The 18,901-nt window shown below is 43.3% G+C and overlaps 1 protein-coding gene across 1 annotated transcript in view; it reads left to right on the top strand.

Annotated features, from left to right (window-relative positions):
• Positions 1 to 5,937: 5,937 nt before the first annotated feature.
• The window catches only part of DCBLD1 (discoidin, CUB and LCCL domain containing 1), a 71,203-nt gene continuing 58,239 nt past the window's right edge, over positions 5,938 to 18,901 (top strand). The window contains exon 1 of the mRNA XM_056566414.1: positions 5,938 to 6,226. Within this exon, the coding sequence (XP_056422389.1) occupies positions 6,076 to 6,226 (151 nt within the window). The 5' untranslated portion in view covers positions 5,938 to 6,075. The remainder of the gene's footprint in view (positions 6,227 to 18,901) is intronic.

The raw sequence follows: 18,901 nt of genomic DNA on the forward strand, positions 1-18,901 counted from the left end.
GGCCAGAAGACTTGCCACCTGGTAGTGTTTACGCAGCAGCCCTCGAAAGCACTGATCATAACTACTTGAATCCTAAGCTTTATAGCATATATCTGACTTTTATGAGGTTGGTGTGAAGATAACCATTACCTCACCCCCACCCTCCTAAAAAAAAAAAAAAGTGTGTGTGTGTGTTTTTTTTGTGTTTGTGGAGGTTCTGTTTAAGCATTTAAATACTTGTACATGAAGAATTTACCCAGATTCTTAGAATTGTCTATAGTCAGCCCTTTGTCTAGAACATAGGATATAAACTGCGTCCTGCACAATACATCATCATCAGAATGTAATTATCACTTCCCCCAGACGTTTCATTTATCGTATGGTTCACACCATGGTAATTATTTCTCATCTAGTTAACACCATTTCCAATGACTATAGACAGTAAGAATGTTTGTCAGTATGTGCCCGTTCTTTTTATAGAAGATATTTGCACACACAACGCTACCTATTTTAAGATGTAAAATATACTGACGTGGACAAGTTTTATATCATAGTATTCCCATAGAATGGGGTTTACCTGTCATCAGCTGGAAGAAATGAACTAATGCATTGCAGCAAATAAATGAAAGTTCCAGTGTTGTATTTGCTTAGTGGCTAATTCATTCAATCCCAGCATGGAGCCCTCTTCATGGTACATCACAAAGAGAAAGGCACAGAAGTGTGCGGTGTCTTTTGTCATTCGGAAGCTTTCTTAGCTGAAGACTAAAGAAGATAAACAAGAAGGAGAGTTTCTAGTGAAACTGGGGAATACATGCAATCAACCATGCATCAGTCAGCAGTCTACCAGCAAGACTATAGACGTAAAATAGGTGTAGGCCGAAAACTATCTTCCATATTGACAGTGTGCATACAGTGAATTCTAATGGGGAGAGGATGGTAAGCTCCAGACACCTTTGGCAACACATGTCTAGGGAGCATTAAGCTAGCCATGCACATACTGTAACAAAGGTGGAAGCCAAACACTTGATGACCAACAGCTATCTTTCTCAATCCCCCATACATCTAAACGCTTGACTCAGCATTCATAAGGTCTTAATGAAGAGGTAGTAAGCCACTGCCAGATTTCTCTCGTAGAGACTTATCTCCCTGAGATACATAAGGATCAGGCAGTTAAGAGCCAACATCCCAATCCTTCTATCCTCAGCCATTGGAGCAGAGTGCAAAAGGCCACCATACACATTAGATCAGCGTTTCTCAGGCGCAGTCCTCAAGTCCCTCCCACAGGTCATGTTTTCAGGATTTCCTTAAAGGTGTACTCTGTTTGAAACATCTTATCTCCTATCCAGGATAGGGGATATGATGCTAGACCGCTGGGGACCCCTGCGATCTCCTGGCCGGCAGCGGAAGCTTGCAGCTTCTGCATTTGTGACGTCACATTCATGTCTATGGGCTGGTACATAGCCGCCACGCCTCCCCCCACAGACGTGAATGGAGGGGGCGTGGCGGATCACATCGCCAGTCAACGGGCACGGAGCGTAGTTCACTCCATGCACCAAATGACAGGGGTGCCGTGCTGGAGATCCTTTGGATAGGGGATAAGATGTTTCCAGCAGAGTACCCATTTAAGTCTTTCACAGGTGATATACTGTAATTATGGTCAGTGAATCAGGCATCAGCACCTGTGAAAGACTAAGGAAATCCTGAAAGCATGACCTGTTGGGGGGTCTTGAGGACCGCGCTTGAGAAACACTGGGTTAGATTGTAAGCCAGTTCTGCTAAAATCAGAGGGTTTAAACAACAAATATCTAATACGTTTTAGGAATTTGGAATGTTGAAATACAACATGCTTGATCCTTCTTTCCACCAATAGGAACACTCAGCTTTAGACTAATGATTTGAGCTGCTCAGTTAAATAGGATAATAGTTGTCAGCTATTGGCTTACTATTAAGGGGGTATAAGCACCCGATACTGGCATTAATATTCTTATACCAATAGTGCACGTTCACTGTAGCCCCAACATTTATGCAATAGATTCTTAACTGGCTTCATTTTTTTGTTTCTCCGAGAAATAATTGCCACCAGAGGAAGAAACCTACAGACATATATATGCACATTCGTCCAATCCAGGCATGCATGTTTATGAGCAGGACAGCTGTTCAGCTGACGGTTATCTTCGGTCTATGGCCAGCCTAGGTGCTAGAGCAGGAATGTGTGTGATGGCTGCTTAAAGACAAATGTGAACATATTTCCAGTGAATGTGTCTCAGAAGATGACACCTTTTAGCCTCAATGTCTGTGGAATGCTATATGTGTTGTTTTGGTAGAATGGTTGACCCATAGCTCTTGACATGTTTGGAGGGTTTTGGAATGATAGAAAATGTTGGAAACTTCTTGAAACTCTGAATTTATATACTTTGGCATAAGACTAACTATTAATATTAAACATTGATGATAGTATTGTAGAACGGGATGTCAGGATTGAGACCAGTGCAAAACATTAGCATAAAGGAATAGTGTTCAGTTAGAGGCGTAGCTATAAATGGTAGATGTGTTCCTCTCAGGACCTCCTATCCAGAGGCGTAGCTTGTAGCTTCTGGGCCCTGATGCACAATCTGCAACAGGGCCTCAAATGTCAAGGTCGGGATAGGAGGACGGGATAGGAGGTCGGGATAGGAGGTCGAGATAGGAGGTCAGGATAGGAGGTCGAGATAGGAGGTCGAGATAGGAGGTCGGGATATGAGGACGGGAAAGGAGGTCAGGATAGGAGGTCAGGATAGGAGGATGGGATAGGAGGATGGGATAGGAGTACGGGATAGGAGTACGAGATAGGAGGACGGGATAGGAGGTCGGGATAGGAGGTCGACATAGGAGGTCGAGATAGGAGGTCGAGATAAGAGGACGGGATAGGAGAACAGGATAGGAGGTCGAGATAGGAGGACAGGATAGAAGGACAGGATAGGAGGATGATATATGAGGTCTGGATAGGAGGACGGGATAGGAGGTCGGGATAGGAGGTCGAGATTGGAGGTTGGGATTGGAGGTCGGGATAGGAGATCGGGATAGGAGGATGGGATAGGAGGACAGGATAGGAGGTTTAGATAGGAGGTCGAGATAGGAGGTCGGGATAGGAGGTCCGGATAGGAGGTCGAGATAGGAGGTCGAGATAGGAGGTCAAGATAGGAGGACGGGATAGGAGGTCGAAAGAGGAGGACGGGATAGGAGGACGAAATATGAGGTCAGGATAGGAGGACGGGATAGGAGGTCGGGATTGGAGGTCGAGATTGGAGGTCGGGATTGGAGGTCGGGATAGGAGGTTGGGATAGGAGGTCGGGATAAGAGGTCGAGATATGAGGACGGAAAAGGAGGTCGGGATAGGAGGTGGAGATATGAGGATGGGAAAGGAGGTCGGGATAGGAGGTCGAGATAGGAGGTCGAGATAGGAGGATGGGATAGGAGGATGGGATAGGAGGACGGGATAGGAGGACGGGATAGGAGGTCGAGATAGGAGGTCAAGATAGGAGGTGCGGATAGGAGGTCCGGATAGGAGGTTGAGATAGGAGGAAGGAAAAGGAGGACGGGATAGGAGGTCGAGATAGGAGGAGGGGATAGGAGGTCGAGATAGGAGGACGGGATAGGAGGACGGGATAGGAGGATGAGATATGAGGTCGGGATAGGAGGATGGGATAGGAGGTCGGGATTGGAGGTCGAGATTGGAAGTCGGGATTGGAGGTCGGGATAGGAGGTCGGGATAGGAGGTCGAGATAGGAGGATGGGATAGCAGGACGGGATATGGGGTTGGGATATGATGACAACCATATATAGTGATGGGATATGAAGTCAAAAGCTTCCTCTGTTGATTTTCTTCCACAACAAGGATTAGGAAGGAAAAACCGGCAATGCCAGGTACTCAGCTAGTATATATATATATATATATATATATATATATATATATATATATATATGACTGACCGCTCCTGGTACACTTTCTAGTTTTACACAGTTTAGAGACAATTTTATTCCAGTTTCTTCATTAATATGTTTATGAGGTATGAGAGAAAAACATATATATATATATATTTATTTACTATTTAATATACATATTCCTGTGCTGTACACTGAAATGTACATTTTATGTACAAATTTGTGGATTATGTAAGCACATTATAGGCTGCTTCTTTACAGTATTTAGTTTTTTATTGTACAAATGTATTATTTATAGTGTTAGTTTCACAATTTTATAGTAATATTTATAATATTAGGTTAGTATCCGTAGTATTAAGTTTTTGTTTAGAGTACTAAGTAGTAGTTGTATTAGTTTAGTATTTGAGAATTAGCTTAAAGAGTTACTCCGCTCCCCAGCGTCCGGAACATTGAGTTCTGAACGCTGTGTGTGGCCTTCCGTGTTCCTGCCCGCCCCTTCGTGATGTCATGGCCCGCCCCTCAATGAAAGTCTATGGGAAGGGGGCGCGACGGCCATAGACATGGATTGAGGGGGCGGGACGTGACGTCACATGACGGGGCGTGATGTCACGAAGGGGCAGGCGTGAATGCGGAAGGCCACACACAGCATTCGGAACTCAATGTTTCGGTTGCTGGGGAACAGAGTAACCCTTTTACATTGAGGCTGGGTTCACATATAGGCCGACATTTATCATTGTCTTTAGACTGTTTTTTGTGTCTAAAAAAGGCACAAGCAGGGGTTTTTGCGCCTTTTTTGCGCCTTTTGGTTTACACATTTCTGCTGATTTTGAGTTGCAATCTACTGATATGGAAGGGTTTTATCAACTGCGCCTTTTTATCAAAAGGTGCAAAAAAGGCGCAAAGCCACTGAAAAGTCTCTAAACTACACCAGCCCAGACTTAGCTTAGCTTTTTGGTGTATGTGAAGAGAGAAATTTCAGATAATGTGACCTGCACAAAATTTATCAAATGCTCTGTGACCAATTAATAAATTTGGTGCTCCTACACATTACCAGCACACAAAAAAGGTGTAGAAAAATGCTTCAATTACACCTACAATGATAACTGCTTCACTTACACCTATAATGATAAATGCTTCACATACACCTACAATGATAACTGCTTCACTTACACCTACAATGATAACTGCTTCACTTACACCTACAATGATAAATGCTTCACTTACACCTACAATGATAAATGCTTCACTTACACCTACAATGATAAATGCTTCACTTACACCTACAATGATAAATGCTTCACTTACACCTACAATGATAACTGCTTCACTTACACCTACAATGATAAATGCTTCACATACACCTACAATGATAACTGCTTCACTTACACCTACAATGATAAATGCTTCACTTACACCTACAATGATAAATGCTTCACTTACACCTACAATGATAAATGCTTCACTTACACCTACAATGATAAATGCTTCACTTACACCTACAATGATAAATGCCAGCCATCATTTTTTTTTTCCAGTATTTTCAGTCAAAACACAGAAAAACTATAATGGAAGATTTTAAGAGTTGTCTGTGTTTTAACCCATTAATGGTTTTGCCTACAATACTGACCAAAATAATGGCTACGACTATTATACAGTAAGTATTTATACTATATACTTTAGTATTAATACTTTTAGTTCATCATTTATAACACTTTACTATTTATACCATTAGTTTAGTATTTATGCTATTACTTTGGCCCTCACAGTATTACCTTAATATTTAGTTTAGTATTTGGGATATTCATTTTAGTTTACAGCAATGTTTCCCAACCAGGGTGCCTCCAGCTGATGCAAAACTACATCGCCCAGCATGCCCGGACAGCCGAAGGCTGTCCGGGCATGCTGGGCGTTGTAGTTTTGCAACAGCTGGAGGCACCTTGGTTGGGAAACGCTGCCTTCCAGGTTGTCGCCCCAGTCTGCTCTAACCTCGTTGACCGGCAGGGGGCAGAGCTCCGTCCATAACAGAGCGGCTTCCCCTCCCCGGGAGGAGCACGGTGCTGAGTGTCAGTCGGTGCGGTAGTAGAGCGCGCACTCTGAGGTGAGCTCCCCTCATACTTATGTACAGCGCCCCTGAATGGAGAGGCCGGGGCTGTGCGGGGACCATATCGTTTTCCTATGAGACTCAGACTGCTGGGAACTTCTTGGGTGAAGTGGAGAGTAATGGCCGGGGTCAGAGGTGCCTGCTGGAGCCATCCGGGGACCGGACTGCTGCCCCTGCTGGGACTATGGCTCACAGCCCCTGCCCTGCTGCTGGCGGAGACCCTGGGTGAGTTACTCTCTTTTTACCTGTTGTGGTAACTCTGTCCCGGATTCGTGTAATAGTCTTTCCTATGAGCTGGTAGTCTGTGAAGTACTGCCCCACTCCCTTCAGGGACGTAATTGTGTCAATATTTAGTGTAACCTTTTCTTATCTGTCCCTGGGGAAGCTGGGTGACGATCACTACAACAGCTGACATACGCTATGGAATGTCAGGCTATCAGAGTTGTAGGAAAGCTGGGTGGTAGAGCCATAAGATCACTATGATTGCCCTTCCACACTATGAAATGTGTGTAGTAGTTATGGTGTTAGTTATAGGAAAGCTGGGTGAAGAGCCAGAAGATTATTATCCGCACACCTCCACTATGGAATGTGAAAGTATCAGTTTTAGTAAAGCTGGGTGAAGAGCCATAAATCAGCACACCTACACTATGGAATGTGCTGGTATCAGAGTTGTAGGAAAGCTGGGTGGTAGAGCCATAAGGTCATTATCAGCACGCCTACACTTAAGAATGTGATAGTATCAGAGTTGTAGGAAAGCTGGGTGGTAGAGCCATAAGGTCATTATCAGCACGCCTACACTTAAGAATGTGATAGTATCAGAGTTGTAGGAAAGCTGGGTGAAGAGCCATAAGATCACTATGATAGCCCTTCCACACTATGACATTTTTGTATCAGTTATAGGAAAGCTGGGTGAAGTTTATCAGCACACCTCCACTATGGAATGTGATCATATCAGTTGTAGTAAAGCTGGGTGAAGAGCCATAAATCAGCACACCTACCTACACTATGGAATGTGATGGTATCAGAGTTGTAGGAAAGCTGAGTACACAACCATAAAAATCACCATTACAGCTCACCCACTCTATGGAATGTGATGGTATCCTAGTTGTAGGAAAGCTGAGTGCAGAGCTATAAAATTACTAATACAGCTCACCCACACTATGGAATGTGTGTAGTAGTGATGGTATCAAAGCTGTAGGAAAGCTGGGTGACTGCTGTAGATGCTTTAATAGCTGCATTATCTGGTGTCATTCAGCTTTTTAGGTTTCTAATGTTTCCAAAGCTGCTCATTGTCAGCTCATTGTCTGTCTTTCAGGTTGAGCAGGTACATGAGGGTTATGCAGCGTATTTATTACTAAGGATGGTTAGAAGAACTTGACTCTTACAAGTCACAAGAAGACATTGATTTTCCGTCTCCTTCTGGTAATAAATGCAGTGTCCCATAGACAGCACTGTATAGGCTTACATTGACTGCCTCGCTGCCAGGTATTTCTCTCCATGACCGCTGATCACTGCATAGAAGATCAGTCAGGATTTAAAGAAAAATAATTAAATTAATTAGTTATTCACAAACTTTCAATTGGTGGTGCCTGGACATTGTGACTACATAGACTGGTATATATATGGTATATATTGTGTGATCAGCTGGCAATATATCTGGGTGGATGTAGAGTGCTGAAGTAGCGAAGGGTTAATCCTGCTCCTGGCTTTGAACACCACTGACCCAGGCTATCCCCTCATTTAAGCTGGCCATAAACTTGTAGGTAGTGGGGCTAATACGACTGGTAGTGAAGTTTATGGCTTCAATTGATACAATTCTCTCCCGACAGTTACTAATACTCAAGCCATTTCATGTTTAGGGTGCGTTCAGGTGCGTTTAGGGTGCGTTCACACATACAGGATCCTGCGCAGATTTGATGCGCAGGATTTGTAACTGCAGATTAGAAGCTGCGCTCAGTCATTTAGTTTACATTGAAATCTGCAGCAGAAAATCCTGCACATCAAATCCTGTGCATCATATCTGCAAATACTTAGTCAATATTAGGGTATGTTCACACGTGTGGATTTACAGCGTATTTTACGCTGCAGATCCGCCGCTGAAGGACCTCTGTATGGTGCCCTTAAATGTGCCTGCTTGGAGCGGCAATACGCCGCTCTGAGCAGACACACTGCGATGTGCGAGTCGCCGCGCATTTGCGGTGTACTCGCACACATCGCGGCCACTTCCCCTGCTCAATGAGCTAGACCGAGAGCTGCCACAATGTGCGCGTATAATGCGCATGCGTGTGGCGACTCGCACATTGCAGTGTGTCTGCTCGTAGCGGCGTATTGCTACTCCGAGCAGGCACGTATAAAGGCAGCATATAGGAGGTCCTTCAGCGGCGGATCCGCAGCGAAATACGCTGCAAAAATCTGCACGTCTGAACGTACCCTTAGGCTGGGTTCACACCACGTTTTTGCAATACACTTCCCGTATCAGGTTTTTGAAAAACGGATTCCTCAAAACTGTTTCAAAACGTGTGTACAAATTTCTCTCTGTATACGTTTGAAAAATGATGTCCAGTTGCATCTGTTTTTTTTAAGAAAAAAAACAGTATACGTTTTTAACTTTTCACTCCATTATGAATAAAGTTTCACTTGTTTGATTGAAATTCCAAGAAAAAAACTGTGCAATGTCAAAAACCGTATGGTGAAAACCGAACTGTACGCACATACGGTTCTGTACGGTTCCCATTGATTCCCATGTTAAAAAAAACTTATAAGGTTTAAGGCTGGGTTCACACTACGATTTGTACGGTTCCCGTATACGGCGGGGAGGGGCGGGGCTTAATCACGGCGCCCCCACTCAGCCGTATTCGGGAACCGTATTTAATGCATGTCTATGAGCCAACCGGAGTGGGCCGCAGCCTCCGGTCGGCTGCGTTTTCGGCCTTATGCGGTTTCTCGACCGCAGGCAAAAACGTGGTCGACCACGGCCGAAAAAGCAGCCTACCGGTGGCTGCGGTTCACTCCGGTCGGCTCATAGACATGCATTAAATACGGTTCCCGAATACGGCTGAGTGCGGGCAACGCGTTTAAGCCCTGCCCCCCCCCTCCTCCCAGACATATATGGGAACCGTAGTTACAAATCGTAGCATGAACCCAGCCTAATACGGTTTTTCACCTGGACCAAAACCATGGTAGGCCACTGTTTTCTGTCCGGGAAAAAAAGTTAAAAACTGTATGGTTTGAAAAACGGAGACAACAGTATACATTATGGTGCATACGGTTTTGAATGGGAAGTCTATGGGCACGGTTTTCTGTACGGTTGCATACGTTTTTTTTTTTTTTTTATGAAACCGTATGCCGAAACCGTATAGTAAAATCATGGCGTGAACCCACGCTTAGGCTGGGTTCACACCAGGTTTTTGCAATACAGTTCCCGTATCAGGTTTTTGATTAAAAAATACTTTTTCCTCAAAATCTGGCTAAACTGTATCAAAACGTGTGTACAAATTTTTATCCGTATACAGCTGAAAACTGTATACGGTTTGAAAAATTATGTCCGGCTGCATCAATTTTTTTAAGAAAAAAAGTATAAGTTTTTAGCTTTTCACTACATTATGAATAAAGTTTCACTTGTTTGATTGAAATTCCAAGAAAAAAACTGTGCAAAGTAAAAAACCGTATGGTGAAAACCGGATGGAACCGTACGCACACACAGTTCTGTACAGTTTCCATTGACTCCCATGTTTAAAAAAAAAGTATACGTTTCAATACGGTTTTTCACCCGGACCAAAAACCGTGGTAGGCTACGGTTTTGGTACGGGAAAAAATACTGACAAAACTGTGCAGGATGCCAAAAGGACACAACCTGATGCATCTTTTGGCATACGGTCTTCAATGGAGAGTCAATACATACGGTTTTCAATACGGTTCCGTACGGTTTTCACATTGAAAACGTATACGGGAACTGTATTGCAAAAACGTGGTGTGAACCCAGCCTTATTCTTGCACTTTTTTATTGACGGGTTCTGTTCCTCACACTCGGGTTAGTTCTGTTTTATCAGGTTTCCTTTGCTCTGTGTGATGACCATAATATCCAGAGTAGTTCAGCAGAAAGAACACATACAGACATTACGCATATTTGAATAATCCGGCAGGTGCTAGGACCGCTCAAAAATGCGCCGTCTCATAGATGGCAATGAATCTTCATTAAAATCCGCAAAAAGAATAGACCAGTTTTATTCTTTTTGCGGATTCGAGAATCGGAAATTCTGTGTAAAGAGTGCAGCAGAATCCCATTGAAATCAATAGTACTCTGCTGCAGCGCAATGTCTATATGGAATATTCCTGCGGAATTCCGCACTTTGGCTAGGGCTGAACTGCATCTTTGGCCGTGACAGGGATTAAGTGACCAAATATCACTGGATCACCCTAGGGATCATTCTGCATTGCAGCTAAGTAGGTTCCATTGCGCAAAACTTGTGTAGAAAAAGTGGTGCAGGTGACCATAGCAACCAATCAGATCTCTCCTTTCATTTTTCAGAGGCCTTTAAAAAAATAAAATAATAGAAGCGATCTGATTGGTTGCTATGGGCAACTCAGCAACTTTTGCTCTGGACAGGTTTTGATAAATCTCCCCCTTTGTGTTGACACGCAGAAAAAAAACGTTTCGGCCCGTGATTGGCTGGGCAGACATATTTTTTTGTGTTGACAGTAACAGGATAGCGCAGCTCTCACTCTCGCTCATTTGTTGACCCTCTTAAAAGGCTAGTTCAATCGTGCAGCCCATTAAATTCATCAGACTGCCGTACGCCCCCTGTTCACACAGGTCATGTGTGTCCAACAATAATATTTAAATGGCCGCTCCAGAGATTTAGCCAATGAATGTTTTCTGATGGGTGGCACTTTTACATGGGTTGGTTGTCGTGAATGAGCGTTACTATAGATGCTGATTTGCCCAATATTTTTTTTTTCTATGTGTAAGGGCCATAAGAATTGTATCATTGTGTGAAAGAAGCAAGTAAACCTTTTCAAAGAATCCATAGGACTTTCAACCATTGGGCTGGGTTCACATGTAGTATTTTGGTCATTGTTATTAGCCAGTAGTGGAAAGACAGAGACATATGCACCATATTCTGTGTTTTGCATCCACTCCTGGTTTTGGCTAGGGTTGCCACCTGGCCGGTATTTTACCGGCTCAGCCGTTTTTTTTTTTGCCACCCTGCCGGTATTTTTATATGAAAGTACCAGTAATGCAATGGCCGGTATTTATCCAACCAATCCTCAAACTCCCGAATGTTGCACCATAACCTATACCAGTGTTTCCCAACCAGGGGTGTCTCCAGCTATTGCAAAACTACAACTCCCAGCATTTCTTGGACAGCCGTTGGTTGTCCGGGCATGCTGGGAGTTGTAGTTTTGCAACAGCTGGAGGCACCCCTGGTTGGGAAACATTGACCTATACTATATACTACTATATAGTCCAACATGCTGGGAGTTGTAGTTTTGCAACAGCTGGAGGCACCCCTGGTTGGGATACACTGACCTATACTATATAGTCCAACATGCTGGGAGTTGTAGCTTAGCTTTTTTTGAAACACAGAGTTCTCTGCTGACATCTCTGTCCATTTTAGGAACTGTCCAGAGCAGCATATGTTTTCTATGAGGATATTCTCCTACTATGGATAGTTCTTAAAATGGACAGAGGTATCAGCAGAGAGCACTGTGGTCATGATGTCAGCAGAGAGCTCTGTGTTTCAAAAAGAAAAGAATTTTCCTCTGTAGTATTCAGCAGCTAATAAGTAGTGGAAGGATTAAGATTTTTTAATAGAAGTAATTTACAAATCTGTTTGTCTTTCTGGCACCAGTTGATTAAAAAAATAAAAATAAAATAATAATAAGTTTTCCACCGGAGTACCCCTTTAAATAGGGACGGTTAGATGTTTGGGCATCGGATAAAGTTTGGTATTCTGTAGTTGGTTTTGATATATACTGCAGAGTTTTAACACTCTAAAAGCAGACATACCTCTACTAAAAGCTTTTTTTCATGTCCGATGATTCCCCCAATGACCTTGGTGATCGGCGCTCATGTACTGAGCTTCCACAAGGCTCAATGGATTGTGATTCCTGGCTGCACAATCGCCTGATCGTTCCTGTTCCTTTAAACCCATCACTGTTGGCCGCAGATCACATGTTTACACTGTGAATTTGGACCAATATCCATAATGTAAATGGGCGCACGAAAGATCTAATCAGCCGACAAGCAAGTATTTGCTTGATTGTTGGCCGATTGCTGTCCCTTTTTAGGCTGTGTTCACATGTTCAGGTTTTTAATTGCAATGATTGAATACAAAGCCAGGAATGGATATGAAAAGAGGATACTTCTCACTCTTCATGATACATGTTGTCTACTCATGATCTGTTCCTGGCTTTGTATTCAATAATTGCATTAAAAAATCTGAACATGTGAACGCACCCTAACACGGGCCAACTATCAGGAACAAATATTCTTAGGAACACTCATTATAATCGGTGTGTGTAAAAGGTCCTTAAAGGGGTACTCCAGTGGAAAACATATTTTTTTTTTTTTAAATCAACTGGTGCCAGAAAGTTAACAGATTTGTAAATTACTTCTATTATAAAATCTTAATCCTTCCAGTACTTATCAGCTGCTGTATGCTCCACAGGAAGTTCTTATCTTTTTTCATTTCTTTTCAGTGCCACAGTGTTCTCTGCTGACACCTCTGTCCATTTTCGGAGCTGTCCAGAGCAGGATAGGTTTACTATGGGGATTTTCTCCTGTTCTGGACAGTTCCTGACATGGACAGAGATGTCAGCAGAGAGCACTGTGGTCAGACTGAAAAGAAACTGAAAAAGAAAAGAACTTCCTGTGGAGCTTACAGCAGTTGATAAGTACTGGAAGGATTAAGATTTTTTAAATAGAAGTATTTTACAAATCTGTTTAACTTTCTGACACCATAAAATGTTTTCCTCCGGAGTTGCGTATTGGTTGTGATGGGCAGCTGCTCTACTTTAGTATTGCACTAACTTTGAGAAATCTGTTTTATACTTCACTACGACCTATAATAAATTAATGTGAAGAAAGCATTTCTTGGACTCCTGTTTAAATCACTTCTGAGCCTACTATGTTATGTTGTGATGTATTCCAATAAACCAGGCTGACAGCTTCGTATCAGGATTGTGTCTTGGTGTGGAAAATGCAAGTGAGGGTAGGGTCACATGCGCCATACTTTGCTGTGGATTTGCTGCTGCGTATTTCCCCACCCATTAAAGACAGTGGGTAGCAAAATACGCAGCTGATTATGCTACCCAGTGACTTTAATGGGTAGAAAAATATGCCGCAGCTAAATATGTTTCCCTACTCTAAAACTTTTCCAAGGAATCCTCAGGACCCCATATAAGCTGGGATCACATCTAGTACTTTGATCAATATTTTTTAGTCAAAACATGAACTGACATACTAGTGAAAAGGGAGAGAGGACCTATTAGACGTCCTGATGCTGTCCGCAAACTGGCGCCGATCTTTGGGCCTACTACACAGCCCGAACGTAGCGGGGGGAGGGCTAAAAGAATGAATGCTGGCTTTTTGCTGCCAATACTTAGCTGTTGATTTATAGGGTCAAAATGGCCTGATCAGGTGACATGTCTGTTCTTTCTATGGACTCTACACGAAAATGCATTGGCATCTATGAGACGGCATATATCCAAGCAGCCCTAGTGCCGGAATGTTCTGCCGGCAATCCTCTGTCGGGTGAAAATTCCCATGCAGACATTCCCCCTGTGTGAACATAGCCTTAGGGTTGGAATATAAACACTAGTAAGGTCGGTGATAAGTTTGGGTCAGGTGCACAGGTGTGGACAGTAGGGTAGAAAACGTCTCCTCAGTGAGGTGAAGAGCGCTGAGCAGTTGTTTACAGGGTTGACCCTTTCTATAATGTCAGTCTTGTGTTTGAAATATGTGGCAAAGTCCTCAGCTGAGATGACAAATGTGGGAGGGGGCATCAGGGGCAGAGTAGGAAGTGAAAGTGCTAAATAATTGTTAGGAGTTATGAGTGGTATGCCAGGGTTACCTATTAATTCGAGTTCCATTGTGTGTGAGAGGGGCTTCTGAACGTCTGTGTCATGAAGGAAAATATGGTAGAAAAGAGTCTGTGATTGTCAATATCTTCCTCTACGGGTGACTTTTGGCAGTTCCTTTCTTGTTTAGGAAAGGATTACATTAGTCAAAGGAAAAAGGAGCTATGTGATGTTGTTACAATTCATACAGACAAAGATATGAAGGCCAGATGGACACACTTTCGGCCACCATGGTAAATGGGGACTTGTGGATACATTTGACATATGTGCTGGGAAAGTTTCCGATATGTTGAATGTGAACAATAGTCACTATGTGAACACAGACTTATAAATGTTACTCGTAGTACATGCTTTTCTACCGATGAATCATGCGGCTGACATAGTACTATATAATCTTGTGTATATTCCACCTGTAAGTAGCAGTCATGATGGACATCCTAGTATAGGACTAGGTAGTATGTTGGTTTCATTGATACATTACTAATTATAGAGTCATATATATGGTTTAGATCTTTTTGTTAGTCACTGTCTGAGATACTCTGCAGACTGGTTTTCTGACTATTGCTTCTTTCCACTGACACGTAATGTGAATTTTGTTATGAAACCTGTAATAAGGGTGGGAAATAGTGATAGAAACTATTGTGTGACTGCAAGGTCAGCTAGAAAGAGCGATAACTGGTTATCTGTCTCTGTGTATAATGACTGTTGTGGTTGTTGGTTGTTGTCACTTTGGCATTTATTTTTCTGTGAGCTGATATCAGATATAAAGTATATTATATAACACACATTATATGTTAACAGGCTTGAAAAACAGTTCATATGTCAAAATGTTTTCTATGTGTAAATTCATGCCGTATATACTCGAGTATAAGCCGACCAGAATATAAGCCAAGGCCCCTAATTTCCCCCCAAGAACCCAGGAAAAGTTATTGACTCGACTATAAGCCCAGGGTGGGAAATACATCATCCCCCCCCCCCCCCTGTCATCATCCAGACCCCGTCATTAACACCCCCGTCATCACCCTGTCATCATCCCCCCCTCCTCCCCCTTCATCATCACCACCTGTCAATCCCTTCAATCAGTGGTCCTCAACCTGCGGACCTCCAGATGTTGCAAAACTCCAACTCCAAGCATGTCCGGTGGGGAGGGTTAGTCATTCCGGGCTGTCCATCTTCACTGGGAGGCACTCTTCTCCGCTCCGGGCCGGCCCCGGACTAGTGATGTTGCCTTGACAGGGACGTTCATGCGCAGGGACGTCCCTGTGTGACGACGTCAAGGCAACGTCACTAGTCTGGAATGACTAACCCTCCCCACCGGATGGTCCCTGCAGCATTGATGGCCCAGACCAGCTCACCCTTCCTTCCCACCGAGGGGAGGTGAGTAGAAAACTAAGGGGGGGTCATGCTGGGAGTTGTAGTTTTGCAACATCTGGAGGTCCGCAGGTTGAAGACCACTGAGAAGGGATTGACAGGTGGAGAGTTCACTCGAGTATAAGCCAAGGGGGGCGTTTTCAGCACGAAAAATCGTGCTGAAAAACTCGGCTTATACTCGAATATATACGGTAGTTTACATCTTGATGTAGCTCTTTTTAAAATACTCAGTAGCTATTCAAATTGTCCGGGGTTGTGCATATACTTTTTTGATAAAGGGGGGTATATCGCTGGGTACCCTGCACTTTAAGCCAGAATGGATATTGTTGAATCCATTGGTCACTCAGTGAATCCATTTTACAGTGTAGATAATTCTAGTAGAAAATGACCGCAAAAAGCCACTTCCTGGGATATAGGTGGCCACATTTTAGGGAAAGTTTTATATATACAGCAAGTTGGTTTATTGTAGGAAAGGCAACATGGAGAGATCCAGTGTATCTTATTCCTTCCGTGACAGTTCCTGTTTGACCATTGAATACTGTAAACAGGGACCCCCTGCTAGTTAGAGATTTAGACAATATTTAAAAGCTATAGCTTCTTCTGGCTTCATTGTGTTTTCCACCCAAGGGAAGTCGTGTGCACCGTTCCTGGATTAAGAAAACAGAATGTCTCACATGTCATGGTTTCCTGTTTTAAAGTATACACAGGGAGACCTGTAGTTGGGGGCTTTTGGCTGTAAAAATGCCATAAGGATTGGGCCCCACTCAGCAGATAAGCTGTGGACTGTCTGTGGGGAAAAATCTGCACCAAGAGTATACATAAACGCTCTCCTGCTCACAGGCAGGGCGTGTTGTGCGTTTTTGCGATGGGCGTTGACGTCACCGTAGGAGATTCGAGCTACCAGCGAGGCAGTCTGGCGTTTCAAGTCCCGATGGAGAGGAGGTTTTTGGGAGGGCTTTCTTCTTGCTGCATCTCATGTGCCGGTCGGTGTTGGCCACAATCAGATTGTCCTTTCTGATGCCCATACTGGCCGCTCCCAGCGGGAGAAGTCACATCCGTGCTATGGTGGCCCCCCTATATAAAGGGGCTGGTTCTGCTGACCTGTTCTGGGGGACCTTCTGCCATGGCCGTTGACGGCTTGGCCTCTGCGCAGGGATGGAGATGGTGCGGTCTGTATAGGGGAGCAGGAGGCTGCTAGTGCACTCGGCTGCCGAAGCGGCAAGAGATCGGCGCAAATCACACACCATGAGGGAAGACTACACAGATTTTCCATATGGCTAGTGTCATACTTTAATGGAGGTAAAGGGATCCCGGCACTCAATGGATGAAGAAATGTTGCTATTTATTTAAAGCATAAATTGCATAACATATATAACGCAGCACGCATTTCTGCTATACAGAAGCCTTTTTCAACTGCATAACCTTACAATGGGAAATGGACACTATTTATATGCGCCCGACCGGCACAATCAGCGTCATCACCGAACCTCCCATAAGTGAGCATCATAACACATCATAAAAACACACGTGACATTTTCATGAATGGAGTTGAAACCACAACAGTAGTATTTGAAGACTGCTCTGTCAGCCGCTGCAACTGGAGAAAAACAGGGTTCTAATGTGACTAGCTTGTGGATCCAAAAAGCCTCTTTTCTTGCAGGAAGCTTTTTGATCTCCCACCTCATCTAGGAGAAATAACTTCATCAATCACTTGAAATTTCAATTGATCGCTCGTGTGGCCTTTTTCCTTTAAAATGATGGGGAATGGATCCACAAGCTAGTGTCGTCTCAACCACGATTATGAGTTGTCGAAATTGCTATACTAAATAAGTCATTACTCACCTGTAGTATTTTTCCTCTGTTGTTTTTCTCCAGTTGCAGCGGCTGACAGATACCATCTTCAAGTACTACTGTTGTGGTTTGAACTCCATTCATGAAAATGTCACATGTGTTTTTTTGATGTGTTATGATTAGAGATGAGCGAAGTTACAGTAATTCGATTCATCACAAACTTCTCGGCTCGGCAGTTGCTGACTTTATCCTGCATAAATGAGTTCAGCTTTCAGGTGCTCCGGTGGGCTGGAGGCTCTCTCCTAGGACTGTATCCACCTTTTCCAGCCCACCGGAGTACCTGAAAGCTGAACTCATTTATGCAGGCTAAAGTCGGCAACTGCCGAGCTGAGAAATTCATGATGAATCAAATTACTGGAAGTTCGCTCATCTCTAGTTATGATGCTCACTTATGGGAGGTTTGGTGATGACGCTGATTGTGCCGGTCAGGCACATATAAATAGCGTCCATTTCCCATTGTAAGGTTATGCAGTTGAAAAAAAGGCTTCTGTATAGCCGGAACGCATGCTGCATTATATATGTTATGCAATTTATGCTTTAAATAAATAGCAACATTTCTTCACCATCCATTGAGTGCCGGGATTCCTTTACCTCCATTGGACTTTACTAGATCCCTGGCACCGACTTTCACAGTGCCGACCTGCCTATACCCAGGATAGTGTCATACTTTATGCTGCACTGGTATTGGTCCCCTCAAGCGTTACTGTCCTGCACTGTGTGCATAAATCTTGGTTAAATAAAAAAATAAAAAAATTGTCACTGCTGACTTCTGTTACATTGTGTCAACGTAGTTGCATTTCTATATATTCTGTCATTGCTGACTCCCATGACATTGTCACTAGTAGTTGCATTTACATATGTTCTGTCACTGCTGACTTCCGTTACATTGTCACTAAAAGTTACATTTTACATATGTTCTGTTATTGCTGACTTCTGTTGCATTGTGTCACTAGTGTTGCATATACATATACTATCACTGATGATTTGCATGACATTGTGCTTTTACACTTGTCTTGTCACTGCTGACTTCCGTTACATTGAATCATAACAGTTGCATTTACATGTCCTGTCACTGATGTGTCAATTGTCGCATTTACGTGTCCTGTCACTGCTGACTTCTGTTACATTGAAAGAAAGAAATAAAAAATAGCGTATGTTCTGTACGTGCACTAGTTGCTTGTATTTTACATTCACTTGTAGCTTTATACTTTTCATACGCTTGTTTGCATTTATAATGTACATACACTCATAGCTTTCATACTGTACATGCGCTCGGACCATTTATACTGTGCATACGCTCGTAGCATTTATACTGTACATACGCTCGTAGCATTTATACTGTACATATGCTCGTAGCATTTATAATTTCACAGGCCTTTTCAAAAATGAAAGAAATGATCTGATTGGTTTCTATGGGCAACTCAGCAACTTTTCCTCTGAACAGGCTTTGATAAATCTCCCCCATAGCAGTTATACTCTACATACGCTCGTAGCAGTTATGCTCTACGTACGCTCGTAGCAGTTATGCTCTACGTACGCTTGTAGCAGTTATGCTCTACGTACGCTCGTAGCAGTTATGCTCTACGTACGCTCGTA

Source organism: Hyla sarda, chromosome 3 (genome assembly GCF_029499605.1).
Source record: "Hyla sarda isolate aHylSar1 chromosome 3, aHylSar1.hap1, whole genome shotgun sequence".
NCBI classification, from domain to species: Eukaryota; Metazoa; Chordata; class Amphibia; order Anura; family Hylidae; genus Hyla; species Hyla sarda.